The sequence below is a fragment of the Octodon degus genome, unplaced genomic scaffold (assembly GCF_000260255.1).
Source record: "Octodon degus isolate 3935 unplaced genomic scaffold, OctDeg1.0 scaffold00233, whole genome shotgun sequence".
Taxonomy (NCBI): domain Eukaryota; kingdom Metazoa; phylum Chordata; class Mammalia; order Rodentia; family Octodontidae; genus Octodon; species Octodon degus.
Window position 1 is genome coordinate 1,722,697 of NW_004524809.1, and position 15,308 is coordinate 1,738,004.

At 50.9% G+C, this 15,308-nt stretch overlaps 1 protein-coding gene across 2 annotated transcripts in view; it reads right to left on the reverse strand.

Annotated features, from left to right (window-relative positions):
- The window catches only part of Slc6a11 (solute carrier family 6 member 11), a 110,136-nt gene that overhangs the window by 20,133 nt on the left and 74,695 nt on the right, over positions 1 to 15,308 (reverse strand). For both annotated transcript variants that reach the window (XM_004645611.2, XM_023705938.1), the window contains one exon: positions 443 to 546. In XM_004645611.2, the coding sequence (XP_004645668.1) occupies positions 443 to 546 (104 nt within the window). The remainder of the gene's footprint in view (positions 1 to 442; positions 547 to 15,308) is intronic.

A 15,308-nucleotide genomic window follows, 5' to 3' on the forward strand; every position in this document is an offset into this window, starting at 1 on the left:
CCCCAGACATGGGGTCTCACGACAAGCCTCCTTGGCCAACATCTGGGAAGGACATGGCTATCCCTGGCAGGATGGAAGAGAACCCTGCAGAAGGGCGGGGGAAGGGCATGAGGCAGAAGGACAAGACTTGGTGCTAGAGGAGGGGTGGCAGGGGCTGAGCCACTTACCAGCTTTATGGCCCTGGTGTGGCGCTCCCCTCTCCAGGATGCCAGTGACCCGGGCGAGGGGCTGAGGCTGGTCCCCCCCACCCCTCCCGGGCCTATGCACCTGGCATCTGCAGCTGATGCTGGCCCTTGTTTTCCCAGCTCAAGTCCCACCTCTGATTCCAGGAAGGGAGAAGCCAGCCAGCACGCCTGTGTCCTCCTGGGCCTGCAGGGTGCTCAGTGCTTGGGACGCAGCAGTGCAGTAGAACGGGCAGGAGGTGGCTGGCCAGGGCACTCACCTGTAGCAGTTGTTGTTGTAGTTGTTGTAGCTGCCCAGGGCAGTCAGGCAGCCCAGGCAGATGGCGTAAGAGAAGAAAATCTGCGTTCCAGCATCCACCCACACCTAGAGGGCACAGGTCCGTGGGCAGAAGAGAGGCAGTGAGTGTGTGGGGGGAGGGTTTATTCTCCCAGGTCCCCCAGACTCCAAAACAGCAGCACAAACTGATCACCAAACTTCCTACCTTCTCAGGATTCCCATACTTTGTTTTTGTTGTTGCTTGAGACATGTTTTTTTTTTTTTTTTTAATGTAGTTCAGACTAGCCTTGAACTTATCATGTAGGCCAGGCTGGCCTTGCACTCTCAGCAATCCTCCTGCTTCAGCCTCCTGAGGGCTGAGATTAGAGGGATGCATCACCACACCTAGCAACAGAACTATTTTTAAAGATCCACTATTCTTGGGGAATGCTTCATTCACTAAAAAGTCCTCAATGAATTCCAGGGTTTCTTGGAGGCTCTAAATAATAAACAGCTCACTAGACAACCTGAATCTGGATATTCAGGTCCCCAGCTGAGCTGTGTGACTTGGGTAAAGTCACTTAACCTCTCTGAAGTTCAGGGTCATCATCTGTACAGCAGGAAAGGAACTTCTGCTGGGATTGCTGGGAAGACTCACATGCTGGGTAAAGGGAGGAGAGTCACTCCGGGGAGGCTCAGCCCAAGCTGGGGCTCCTTCCCTGGGATGAAGACCACAGCTGTGCCAAGCACCCAGGAGAGGCCACAGGGCCCAGCGAATCCTGATCAGCTTCCGTTACAGATCCCTCTGCTTCCCATGCACATGGTAGCTATTTTCGGAGTCACCAAGTCCCCAAGACCAAATGCTGCTGTGGCAGCAGGACAGGCCCTGCAGGTCACAGCAGCTTTCCTGTTACCTCTCAGGGTGCTCTCTGAACTCCCTCCTGAAGTCACCAAGGAAAGTTTACAGCAAAAACCCCTTGAGGACAGCCTTGAAGATTCAGGACAAAAACAGATGTAGTTTTAATTCCTCTGGCCCTGCCTTAGTCTCCCCATTTCCTATCAGAGAAAATTCCACTTTCTACTCACTAAGGACACAGGAGCACAAGGAGAAGCAAACTCCAGAGTGGCCCATAGGAAAAGGACTCTAAGCAGCCTTGCAGGGACTAAAGAGGGTGCTGGGCCTTGGGTTGGCCACCCTGTTGTTAATGCCTCTGCAATGGAGCATCTTCTCCGCTATCCCCGGGAGTGGGTGGGCCAGGGTGACAGAAGCATCAGGAAGAGAAGGCCAGCTCCTGGGCAGGACTGGACCCCATCATACAGTGGACAGTGGCTGACTTTCTCTACACGGCACTCATCCATTTCTGTTGGCTCACCATTCCTTGATGTCCCCACACAGAGGTGCTTGGAGTGGGGCCAATCAAAGCTTTCCCCAGCTACAGTGACTGCCCAGAGGTGTGCAGAGGAGGGGAGCTGGCGAGGGTGACCCAGCCCTGTGATATTGGCTGGAGCAATGGCAATAGGACACCTTCTCTTTTTTCCTTTTCATTCGTTCTTTTTTGTTGTTGTTGTTTTCTCTCTTGAAAGTTCCTTGCTATGTAGTTCAGGTTGGACTTGAACTTACTGTAGAGCCCAGGCTGGCCTAAAACCTGTGGTGATCCTCCTGCTTCAGCTTCCTAAGCACTAGGATGACAGGCATGTGCCACTACACCCAGCAGAACACCTTCTTTTCCGATGGAGATGTTCAGGTTGTAAATTCTGCAGAACATCCGTACCCACAAGGGAAGAGTCTGCCTGGGAATGAAGCTACTCATAGGCAAGCAGAACCTGGGCAAAGCAAGTCAGATCCTGGTGACATCCAGGATACGGGCCCAGCCATGTCTGAAACCAGTTCTCCAAGAACTTTCCTTCCAAGAGACACTGTCATGTCAAACTGAAAATTATGGATGAACAGCAACGTTCAGCTCTGAGAAAACCCATAGGAAGTAAACCCTAACCCTTTCCACCAGTGCTAAGTGGAGCAGCACCTACCGAGCTTGTGTGCAGAAGCCTAGGCCAGGCCCTGAAGGAGGCACCATACAAGTAGACAAAGTGCTGCACCTCTGTTCTCAGGTGACATAAATAAAACATGCGCACAAGGTGCCCTGGCTTGAGAGAGGTGGAGTGCCTTCTGGCAATGCAAGAAGGCTGCCTGGAGAATGGGGAGAGTCCTCTGCCCTAGCCCTTCTTGCTCCCTGACCTCTCTGGGAAAAAGCCTGTCTTTTCAGTCATGACAGTTACCATTAAATCAGAATCTTTATACAACACGCTTAGTCAACCCACCCCCAACCTTCTGTGGTAATGGGGGTTAAACCCAGGACCTTTGCACTCAGCTACCTTCCCACCCCCTTTTGATTTACTGTGAAACAAGGCCTCACTATATTGCCCAGATTTGCTTTAAACCTGTGATCCTCCTGCGTCAGCCTCCCTGAGTATAGGGATTATAGGTGTGGGCCACCATGCCTGGTTATCTAAGCCCTCTTTAAACGCTGCCTATGGTGAGCAACACTGGAGCTAGCTAGCAGCTTCCGTTTCCCATTCTTCCCTTACCCTAACCATCTACTTTGAATAATTTCCTTTTTGCCTCCAGTTCAAACTTCTAAGTCTGTGGACTGACTCTGTGCTGATCTCCATATGCGCCCTCCATCTGCTCAGTTTTTAATATACTGGTCATTTGTGTTACCTCACAGACAAGCACTGTGTGCTGTATGATCTCCCTCACAGCCTCGTGCACTGTGGATTTTACAGGTGGCTAGAAATACAGTGTTCCTGGGCAGCCCTCACATCAGCACCTTCCCAGCCTATCTGGGAAGGTTATGGGACATGAGGACCCCTGGGCTTTTGCATGGGAACAATAGTTGACCTGGGGCGTCTATGCTTGAGGGTCCATGAGGCTGGCTATGGAGTCCTAGGCCTCCTTTCCTTTCCTGAGTGCCTGTTACACCGTTTCGCCGTCTTCTGTGACAAAGTGCTGCTGTAGCGCACTCGGTGCCAGTGAAATACATTCTCACTTAAAATGTACTTCTTCTCTTTGTTCTGGAGGCCTAGCAAGGTTCTCCTTTTCTCCTGGCAGTTTTATTAGACCGTGCATCTGTCCAGAGGCTGCCTCAGAGACCCCTGCACACCTGCGCTCGGCGCAGCATGGCTCCCCAGGGAACAGTGCCAATCTCAGTGCCTACTGACTGATAAAGAAAATGTGGCTCGTAAACACCCCACAGTGCTATTCTGCTTGAAAAGGAAAAAGGTCTGTCATCCGCACCAATACAAGCAGGCGTGTGACCGTTATGTGATGTGAAACGTGCCAGCTGCTGAAGGACCTGGGAGCTCACTCATGTGGACACTGAGGGAAGAACGGTGACAAGAGGCCAGGCATGTGAGGGGAGGGAGGGAGGAAGGGGAGGGTACTGAGTGGCAACGGGCACTAAGCCATGGTTAGATGGCAGCGAGGAGCTCTGGTGAGCACTGGAGGGGGAGAGGTAATAATAAAGGCACTATGCATTTCAAATAGCTAAGAGAATGCTTTCACTATAGAGCATGGATGTTTGAGGAGATAGAAATGTTTAAGCAGATCTGAACATTACACAAGTTGGAGCTAACCTCTCATAGCTTCTGCTCACAAGGTGCCCATGCTCGGGCAGGACCTGTCCCATCTGTCCTGGGAGCTGGAGGGAGGTGCTAGAGGGGGCCTGGTTTTCTAGAGTGTGGCACAGGCTGTTGGAAGGAGGGCCCCCAACGTGTCCTTCAGAGCCAGGGTGAGGGTGAGGCTGTGCTGGACACATAACTCTGTCCTTCTGCAGAAGCAAGAGCAAGAGGAGTTGGGCTGGTGGTGACACTGATCCTCTCAATGATACCAGCTAAGCCCTGTGGTCATGTAGGGGCCCTGTGAAGAGCTTTGCAAGTATTAAATTTGATACATCCTTGCTGTCCTGCTTTATTGTCTCCTATGCAAGAGAGCCAGCAGCCAGAGAGGAGGGAACAAGTTCCAGTTAGCTTCAAGACAAGCACATAGGGGTCGGGGAGATAGCTCAGTGGCATAAGCGCCTGGCAAGCGCAAGGTCCTGAGTTCGATCTTCAGTACCCCCCCCCCCAAAAAAAAAGGCACATAGATGCAGGTGTGGTAACACATATTTATAATCCCAGCACTACAGAGGCTGAAGCAGCCTGGGCTACATAGTGAAACTCCATCTCAGAAAAAATAAATAAATAATGAGGGAGAGACACGCATCACACATTGGCCATGCACAGCCACTTTGGACTCAGGAAGAAAGGAATCTGCAAACCCTCCCTGGAACCTGGCTGCCCTGGGGAGGAGACTCAGTGTAGAAGGGAACTAAATTCAATGGAACTGTTTTTGTCAGGCACCTCAGGCTGAGCCCCCCAGGGCTCAGGGGTGAACCTTATTCTACTTCCTTACTTGCTGTGCAACCCTGGACAAATTTCTTTGCTTCTCTGAGCCTCAACTTCCTTGCCATGAAGAAAGGATGCAGAGACTGTAAATGCAAATGCGGGTAGCTGATGCTGCTGCCCAGTCCGGTGTACTTGGGTGGCTGATGCTTCGCACTGGTACAGGCTCCCATTCACCAGGCTCCCTCCCCACCAGGCAGCCAATGCAGGTTCTGAGGCCATCAAATGCGCAGTGCCCAACACTGCAGCAGGTACACCGCCCTCTGGGAAAGCTACCACCGTCATAGCTCTGCCGCTGCTGGCATCCCAAGGCCTGGATACGAAGAGGCACAAGGGCCACCGACCCAGCAGCACGTGAGGCTTTGGGATCCAGAAACCCTCTGGGGCTCACAACCCACAGCCTTTTCTGTCATTTTTTTTTATACACACACACACACACGCCCCACACCACAGCACAACTTTCATAAGTAGAGCCTTCCATTGAAGCAAAAACATAACTTATATGGCCTGGCAGAAAATGGCTGAATTAAGTTCTTTCTTCTCGCCTTTTATATGGGGAAAGATTCTCAAAAGATTAAAAGTAGGTTAGGAGAATAATAAACCAGCTGTGTTTCCAGTGTGTACCTGACAACGGCTTTTGTGGGAGTGAATAATTACATGAAAATCACTTCCTCCCCAGCCCTTTCTCAGCCACCCCCGGGTTGCTAGGCGCCCTGGCCCCTTCCCTGGCTAATGCTGCGCAGGCGCAGGAATACAGTATGGTCTTTATGAGCCAGGGGAGCCAGGCACTGGCGGCTTCAATGGGGAGAGGGCTTTTGGGGGGACACGCTGGATATATTTGAATGCTAATGCTCCAGGAGGGGGCAGGGCAGGGGACAGCACTGAGAAGGGCTCTGGAGACTTGAGCTGGGCCTCTCCCCCTGCGCCCAAGCCCGTCCCTGGGCAGCCAGCCCTGGAGTCCACCGGCCTGCCAGGGAGTTACTGGGATGAAGGGTAAGAGACGCTCAGCCTGCACAGGAGTTTGGGTGTGCAGGCTGACCCTGGCGGCCCCTCTGTGTGAGCAGCCAGAGGTCACTGTGGCTGGGCCTCTGTCCAGGAGGTGGCACAGGAGGGAGCAGGGGGTGTGGGGTGATGGGCACTAATGGCTCTGGGCGTGCAGTGGTGGGCGATGACCCCCAAGCCTGGCATGGGAGAATCCGGGAACTACACGTCGGCCCTTCAGCCAGTCCCACGGGCTACCTGAGCCCCATTTACCAAAGGGCTCAGAGTAAGGTGAGCTTTCCCCAGGCTGTCCCAAGACAGGCTCCATGTAGACCCAGGCCTCCCCTTTGGCCTTTCTCCTGGGTGCTGCTGGCACCCGGACAGCACGGTTGGCTGCTCATTCATTGCAGGATGTTTAGCCCCCAGATCCCACGCCCCAAATGCTAGAAGCACTACAAACCTCAGTGGCAGCCCATGGAGTGCCCTGTCTGTTTCTAAGTGACCCCTGGGCTATGGTCCCTTCTCCCTCTGGCTGTAAGCCCCTGAGGTGGGAGCCTTAGCTGGTCATGCAGGCAGGGTTTTGGCACCCCAGTCCCCAGGACAACTCAGGGATGGGTCCCAGGGCCAAGCTTGTACATCAACCTCAGGCCCTGGGCGCAGATTCCCTCCCCCAACCCTCACAGCCACCTTCATGCCTTTCATAACTGTGGAGTCAGTTCAAGGGCACAGGGTAGGAAAGGAGCCCATGGCCATGCTCTGTGCCCCCCCCCTCCCAGGGTCACTGGCAGAATGCTATGTAGGACTTCCTGGAGGAGATGAAGAAGGAACAGCATGGCACAGCCAGGGTGCTGCCCCATCTGTCTGCCCATGGGCAGAGGGATGCAGGCCTCCAAGCTCACCAGGCCACAAATGAGTGAGGCATCCAGGAGGGCAGGTGTTCCGTCCCTGTTTGCACCATTACATACTGTCTCTCCACATACTACTTGACCTAGTGAGCACCTGAGGTATAAAGGGTACTGCCCATGGCTGCACAATCTCCAGTGCATCTACAGGAAGGCTTCCAGATCGATGTAGAGCCCTAATGAGCAGGCCAAGTGGGAAGCTTGCTGCACTGATGGATAGGACACCTGGGTCCCCTTTCAACTTGCCCTGAAGTTCCTGCATGTTCACCCTACATTCCTTTCTCCCAGCCTTGGATTCCTAGTCTATAAAATTTAGACACTGAGCCAAGTATGGTGGTGCAAACTTGTAGTCCCAGCACTCTGGGAGGCTGAGGAAGGAGGAGTATAAGTTGTAGTCCGGCTTGGGCAAATTAGTAAGACTGTCTCAAAAGAAAAAATAAAAAATGTTGAAGGTATAGCTCAGTACTGGTTCTGGGCTCAATTGCAAGTACCACAAAGAGAAAGGGATTAGAAAGAGAAAAAGAAGAGAGTGAGAGTCAGAACCAGAGCCAGAGCCAGAGCCAGAGCCAGAGACAGGCAGAGACAGAGAGATAGAGATAGACTATGGCAACCGGGTTGCACTGGAGACGGCAAATATGTGGCATGCATACACCATCCCCATGCCTGCCCACAGCAGGCACTGCTAATTAACTGTAGCTCTCTCTGCCCTGGGTCTAACTATAGTGAAGCTATTTTCAGCAGTAAGAGGCAATGAGAAAGTTGAACCCTAAGAGATGATTGTTCAGCCCAGATGTCAAGGCCAGGACATGTTCTGGGTTGACTGGGCCCATTTCTCTGGAGAAAGTCCAGAAGACATGGAATGCCTATCTCCATAGTTAAGCTCCTGGCCCGTGCTAGGCACAGATGTAGAATCAAATGCATGGGTCACAGAACTTTATGAAGGGAGGAGGGTGGGGAGGATGCCATGCACACGGAGAGCTCCTCTTTCAATAGGGTGTGTGTGTGTGTGTGTGTGTGTGTGTGTGTGTGCGCGTGTTGTCACTGGCCTGGGAGGCAGGGAGGAAGCAGAATGTCCCCTCATGAAGCACACGGCATGTGAAAAGGCCCAGCAGTTGTGAAGGGAAGGGTCGTGTGGACTTTTCAGCAGGAATGCCTCTAAGTCCATAGGTGTTTTATTGCTCTTTGGCTGAAAGCTACTAAAAGTTCCCAAGTAGGAAAATGACTTTGGTAGCCACAGCAAGGTGCTACTCAGTTCCATGCAAAATTGAATTCTGAAAACGAATGGGAACCTGCTCAAATTTCTGTTCCTAGAAGCCTCCCAGAGGAGACATCTTTGGGCCTGGCAGTGGAGACTGTCACCACAGCAGAACGGTTTCCTTCCTGACTGACAGTCCAGCCTTGGAGGGAGCAGTGTTGCTGGAGGTAACCAAGAACAGAGCGGGATGCAGATGAGGAAATTCTTGCATTGCACTGGAAGCCAGGGTGGAAAATCTCGGGGTTTTGTTCTGCTAAAGAGCTTGATAGTCACAGGCCAATTCCCCTAACATGACACTTTCTGGGCACTCTACACTTGCCAGGCTTGGGGAAGAGAGAGGTAATTAGGACCCTATGTACTGCTCAGGATCTTGGGACACCCCTAGCACCCAAGGGAAAAGGTGCTCAGATGTGTGCCATGCCTGGACACAGGACAACACAGGTCCAGAAGATCACCCCTCTGAGCCTCAGTTTCTCTGTGGGAGGGATGAGAATATGCACATCTGCAGGTGGGCACAGCTGTTCTGGACAAATTGTGACAATACACATGGAAGATGCAGTGGCCAGAAAGGTCCTGTTCCTCTGGGCCTGGAGAAGCATCTTTGAGGGGCCTGGGTCTGGACGGGTAGGGAAGGGGGCATTTCTAGCTTTGGCAGGATGCTCCCGCAGGGCTCAGAAACACCATCACATCGGCCTTGCCTTTGCAGGACGACATCGGTCCTGGGCCAGAGCTCAGCACCTAAAGCCAAGTCCTACACCTCCCTTGAGGTCTCCTGGTCTCCTGGAGCCATTACCCTGGACAGCAGGAGGAAGAGAATGTAAGGCACTGCTAGCACCTCTGTGAGGACCCTTGAGAGTCATGGAAGGTCCCTGAGTGAGTATCCTGGGGATGCAGGACAACCTTGGCTGTAGCAGGATAAGCCCATGGTCCCTGGACACTTACAGGGCCAAGGCACTTATCAGCCCTCAGGCCACCAGAGGTGGGGACCTACATCCATGAGACACGTGGAACAGATGACACCCAGGGCCCTCAGAAGTGGTCTCGACCACCTGGCTGGGAGGAAAAGTGCAGCCCAGATATGCCTGGCCCCATTCTTTGCTTCTTTTCCAAGTTATTTTATTTTAAATGCATTTTTGACATATACTATATGTATTCAAGGTGACAGGATGGCCTGAAATGTTTGCACCTCCAGGATGGTGGGAGCAAGCTAGTAAACATGGACACTATCATTCCATGTGTTTTGCCAGTGTGCATGTGTGTGTTTGTGTGTGTGTGTGTGCGCGCGCGCATGCACACAGTGAAAACACTTAACATCTATTGTCCTGGTGATTTTCAAGTATGGATGTCTCTTGGTACCCACAAAGTGGGGGACCAGTTCTAGGGCCCCATCAGACATCAACCATGGATGCCCCAGTCCCTTACATAGCACAGCATCTTCAGGAAACCTGACCACATTTTTCTAGATGCTTTAAACCATCTCTCACTGACCTGTAACATCTGACGCAATGCCAAAACTATGCAGAATGTAGCTGTGTTGTGTTCTTTAGGGACTAAGGGCAGGGAAAAACAAGTCTGTGTGTTCAGTACAGATGCGATTTTTTATCAGATATTTTCAATCCAAGGTTGGTTCAATCTGCAGGTCCAGAAAGGAGAGAGGGAGATGACTGCATTTAACACACACACACTGCTGTTCACCAGTGTCACTGAGCCATTAGTGAGGTCTCTGAAACTCATTCGTCCTGTCACCTGAACCCATGTGCCACCCCTGTGCCAAAACGTCTGCCTCTGCCAGCCAATTCTCTGCTCTAGGCTTGGTGATTCTTCAGGCTGTCTGTGTGAGATCCTGTGGGGTTTAACTTGCTGTGCCTGCCCACAGCTCTCACTGTCCCTTCCAGGTGACTTCTACCCTCTCTGGCATCCAGTCTGTGTCCCTTCCATAGCCCTCTGCTCTCACAGGACTCTACCATTCACAGGGTGGGCACCCAAAGGACATTGTGGCTTAGAGACAGTGACCTGCCAGCCTCCTTACATGGGCTGCTCTCTCTCCTGCTTGGATCCCTGCTGGACTCCAAGGTCACACAGCCACCTGTTCATCTAAGAGCCAAGGTGACAGCTTTCCAACCAGATACTTGGGAAGCCCAGGGTGCCACCCAGGATAGCCAGCACGCATGGGGTGACTGGAGACAAGAGTGGGCATGGTGGGGTATACCAGCTCCAGACCAGGCTGCTGACCTCCACAGAGATTGGGGGGGTGTGAACAGGAGCCCTGGTGACCTTTGGGGACAAGTGGGAGACCTGACACACTGTTCCCCACAGTCCCTCTCAAGGGATGCTCCAGGACTCTGTGGGCTTGGCTCAGGGGTAAAGCCATGATGAGTGAATGGCCTGCATCCTCATTCCATATGGCTCTCAGCAGCTTCCAGAGCTGTGACTCAAGCAATAAAACCATAGGAGATCATTTTAAAAAATACATCTAGAGATGAACACAGACACATGTGGGGTGAAGCATCCTGATGTCTATGGTGCAGGCTGAGGGCTGTCAGGAAATGACAGGAGAGGGACAGAGGGGAGGCTGGAGAGGCCTGTGGTAAGGTGGATGTGGAGACATCAGGGTAGGCCCTGGGTGGGCATGTGAGTGCTCCCTGTGCCAGCAGAACCAGGGAGGTGACAGCAGGGGGAAGTGGCAGCCTCCCTGGGGGACTGGTCACACCTGCCAATGGAAAGGCAGGGCTCCTCAGGGACATGCTGGGACCAAGACAAGCTTGTTTCCTCATCTCTTTCTCAGGGAATGCCCTTCCCACTTTTCTTCTCCAGTTCTGTCACCAGTTCAGAGGTTCAAACAGTTATGATGGTATCCATTTTTTTGGGTAGAAGCGAAATCCTGAGATGACAACCATGTGCTACGCAAAAATTTAATGAGCAGCCAGGATGTGCAAGGCAGTACACAAACCACAAAGGGGAGTAGAATTGAAAATGTGTGTCTTAAAGGTTCAGACCCCTTGGGTGATCACAAAACGTGGCCTAGAGTAATCCTAAGGATGCCACCAGACACTTGCTTAGTATGGCATTCTTTGGGTCCTTTCCCCACCTACTTTGTGGTCTTGGAAAATCTTGATGCTCTATCATGTATAACCTTGGGGACATACACTTTCCCCCTTGCAGACAGAGTATCATATAAAAATAGTCTCTTGACCACTGATGCCTCCTCATCCTTCTGCTGTGGGCCTCATGTCCCTCAAAGGATGTTTTATGTCCTCATCCCTGGGTTTTTTTTCCCCTTTTGTTCATCAAACACATGCATGGCTAATGTGAACCACCCATCCACAGGGCAAGGACAGAATGGGAGAGAAAAATACAGGGCGTTGCAAGTGAAAAGATTGGAAACCAGTGATTTTATTTAGTATTTTCCTCTTATAGCAGAGGGAACTCTGCTCAGGGAGGGACGGGGAGCCTTCAAGGTCAGTGACCAAGTGGGTCCCTTCACTCCAAGCTGGGGGCTCCCACTCTGCCACACTGCCTGCTGGTGTGGGGGGAAAGGCTGTGATCAGGGTCTGTGACTTTGGAGGCTGAACTGCAGCCCCCAGCTGCTGCCTCCAGGAATGTCACGAAGGCTCCCATCAAGGAGTTGCTACGCCTGACCTCTCTGGGAACATCCGGCAGGATGTGTGCTTCCCTGCAGGCCTTTCCAGCGCTCGGCTCACGTATGAGATGCGAGAGAAGTGGGCCAGGCGGTTCACACACCAGTGAACTTTCACAGAGAAGGACTTCAAATGTCACAGTCTCAGCAAACAAGGGTATCAAAGCCCTGTCGTCTCACTGCTTTCAGACAGAAGCAAACTCTCCTTGCCCACAAAACTGTGCTGGGTCAGAAATCATCAGGACAGAGACATTTGTGGAGCGTGGGTCCTTTGAGCCTCAGAGTGCTTACAAGAGCTGGGCAGAGTCCCCCGATGGGAGAACTGTGCACCTCCCTGCACCTAGCCTTGCCCAGCACTTCTCCTCACATGCTGCCCTGCTTGATACTCTCCACTGCCATCCACTGTGAAGAGGGGACCCCAGAGAGGTGGCGTGACCTGCCTAAAGGCACCAGGTCTTTGGATCAGGTCCCAATCCCATGCTGGTTTAACCCTTCATCTCACAGGTGTGGAAACATTCAAAAAGTCTGCAAAGTGACAGGTGTTTCAGTGGTGGCTCTGGGTCCTAGTCCAGTGCTCCATCAGCTGTGGCCACTGGCAAGCCATGGCCTTGCCTTCAGACACAGCAACTCGTCTGCAGAAGGACCAGCTGGGCCTGGATCTGGGAGTCCCAACTTGTTAAAGTAGCAAATAAATGAGCTCTGTGGATTTGGGTGGGTCAAATATCTTGATGAACAGAAATCTGTTCCATGTGTAAGAAGCAAATATGCTGTCAAAGATGTAACAATGGATATGAAATATGAAATCATTACCAGAAGCATACAGCTTTCTAGGCAAAATTGAGCAGATGATGGGAGCCTGGTGATGGGGGAAGGGTGGGCTCCTTACTATTAATTTGCTCAATTAGCAGTTAGCAAATATGCTCTCAACAGTAGCACATAAAGGAAGCAAAAGCTGAGGGTCACAAATATTTTACGGGAAATACAGAAAACATCATTATTATATGTGGTTGGTATCTTAAAGTCTGGCTTGGCTCAAAAGATAGAAACTTCTTCCAGATGCCAGGAATGAGAAAAGTCAAAGTGAGAAACCAAGTCATAGACCCAGCGATTGTGTTTGTTTTTGCAATACCGGGAATTGAACTCAGGCCCTTGCACTTGCCAGGCAAGCGCTTATTCTACTGAGCCATCTCCCTGGGCCAGATCCAGCATTTGATGGGCACATGGGTACAAAGGGAACCTGAGAAGCTGAGGTTCAAACTCCTTCCTAAGGACAGAGTCAGGATAATAGGCTCCCAACGGGATGTGGCAGCTAAGGTGGCAGCTCAATTTGATGGGCTTTGGGATCCACCTCAAGGACTGGTGGGGTACAGAAGCTGTGTCTGGGTGGGTCACGAAGGTGAGACCTTAGGGCCTGTACCTTGTCCCTCACCACTTCTCCTTGGGCACCATCCTCCTACTCCTTGCCTATCAGGAGCTAAGCAGCTCTTCTCCTTACCCTTCTCCCATCATGTTTTTGCCACTGAACCAGTTTACTACAGACTGAACCCATGCACAAATGGAAGCTCCCTTTCTTTAAGTTGTGGGAGTCAGGTATTGTGTCTCAGTGATGGGAAAGCTAATTAATACACATGACTAAGTGGGATTAATACAAAATTAACACCCAAAGCTGAGTGGGACTGTGGGAGAACTTGGAGCCAGAAAGGGATTGTTCTATAGCCAATGTGTAGTTAGAAAACTGCCTCACAGCTCAGAACTCAACCTGGAAGTACTGGTAAGGATAAACCACGGCTTGCTGAGTGTCATTCTAAGGTCCGTATTAAATGCCTCATCCCTAGGGTGGCACTGTTTGCAAGGTGGTAGAATCTCTGAGAGGTGGGGCCTAGTGGCAGATTCTTAGGTTAGTGAAGGCACCAGGGCTTTGACGATATTTCTCTCAGTGTCTGTCTGCTTCCTGGTTCATGGTGGTAGCAGTTTGTTGTGCCATACTGTCCTACCATGATGAGCCACCCTTCCTGGAGGCCCAGAGAAGTGGGGCCACTTAATCTTCGACTGAAACCCCTAAAAATAGGAGCTAAAATAAACCATTTTTATTTATAAGTTAATTGCTTCAGGTATTTCATTACAACATACACACTAACACAAATCATGATCACAGACTACTCTGCAAAATGAGTACTAGAACTGAAGATGCAACTTAAAATTTGCCATTCTGAAATTCTGTACCCAGCTAAACTAACACTCAAGAGAAATAGTGAAGTAAACATCTTTCAGACATACACAGACAGAGAGCACTTACTTTTTCCAGGCCCTTGCTGAAAAAGCAACTAAGGGATATATTTCAACAAGAAGAAAATTTAATCTTACAGAAAAGAATTAAAATAAAAGGAAGCAAAGAAAATGGTAAATCATCCTGTAAAGTCCAGGTATCAACTCTTGAACTATTATAACACAGAGTTGTAAATTGAACAATAATAATAAAGATTAAGGGAGTATAGAATTGGGGTGGGGAATGTGTGTTTTGAGTATTTATTTTGTTCAGAAAGAGGATGGAGCTAGTCCCAGCCACACTAACTGAATTAACACCCAGCTCCCCTGACATTCCCAGCAGTCAGGAGAAGCCCCTTTCCTCCCAGCTCAGTGCCAGTACCACCATATGCCTGGCCATCATCATCTTCTGACATGCCTCACAGTGGACCTTCACCATGGTCCTTCCCTGCAGGACAGTTGTGGCCATGGTTCTGGTTCTATCTCTCCCACAGGTATTCTGGAATTTTGTGGCAATAAGCAGGCCCCTGACAGGTAGAGGAAGGACATGAACAAGGTGTGACAGAATTGCCTTCAGCGAGTCAGCATGCAATTTGAGCTCTAGCTTCCACAGATGGTCCTGTTTTCTGGTCTCATTTCTCTAAAGAACCACTGCCTCAGAGAATTTTCTGTAGTGACAAAATGTTCTGTGTCTCTGTTTCTGTATGGAGGGCCTTAGCCATATGGGGTCACTGACAAACAAATAGGACCACAGAAATCAAGGAACTGAACACCTTTTACTTAATTTCAGTTAGTTCAAATTAAAGTAGTTAGATATTGTTTGTGGCCACTGTGTTGCCTAGCATATTTCTAGAGCATGGGCATTCCTTGAGGGGACCCATTCCATTCCCTATGCTGGAACCCCTGGGTAATTCTCTGCCTCCTTCCATCCCTAGAGGGCAGGGATGATGTGGGGGGACCAGGCCCTCAGAAAATCCTTCCCGCATGGCCCATTTGTCCCCAGAACCCTGCCTTCTCAGACCAAAGGCCTCACTGCTCTGTCAACCAGCCCTCAGCTGGCCTGGAATGTTATCTTCAACCAAAAGTCCTCAAACTCTAGCATCCGCACAAATCACTAAAATGTAGGTTCTGACCAAGTATTTAGGATGTGTGATGGGCCCTAAGGGTTAGCACATCTAACACACTTTCAAATAAGCCTGGTGCTACTGGCCGGGAAGGACTCTGAGTAGAGAGGTTGGAGTGAAAGGAGCCAATGTAGAAAGGCTGCAGACTCGGAGTCCAATTATACTACATTCTGGAGGTGGCAAAAATACAGAGGCAGCAGGAAATTCAGGAGGAGGCAAGGATGTACAGGCAGAGCACAAGGGAACTTAGGGTTGTGCAACTACTC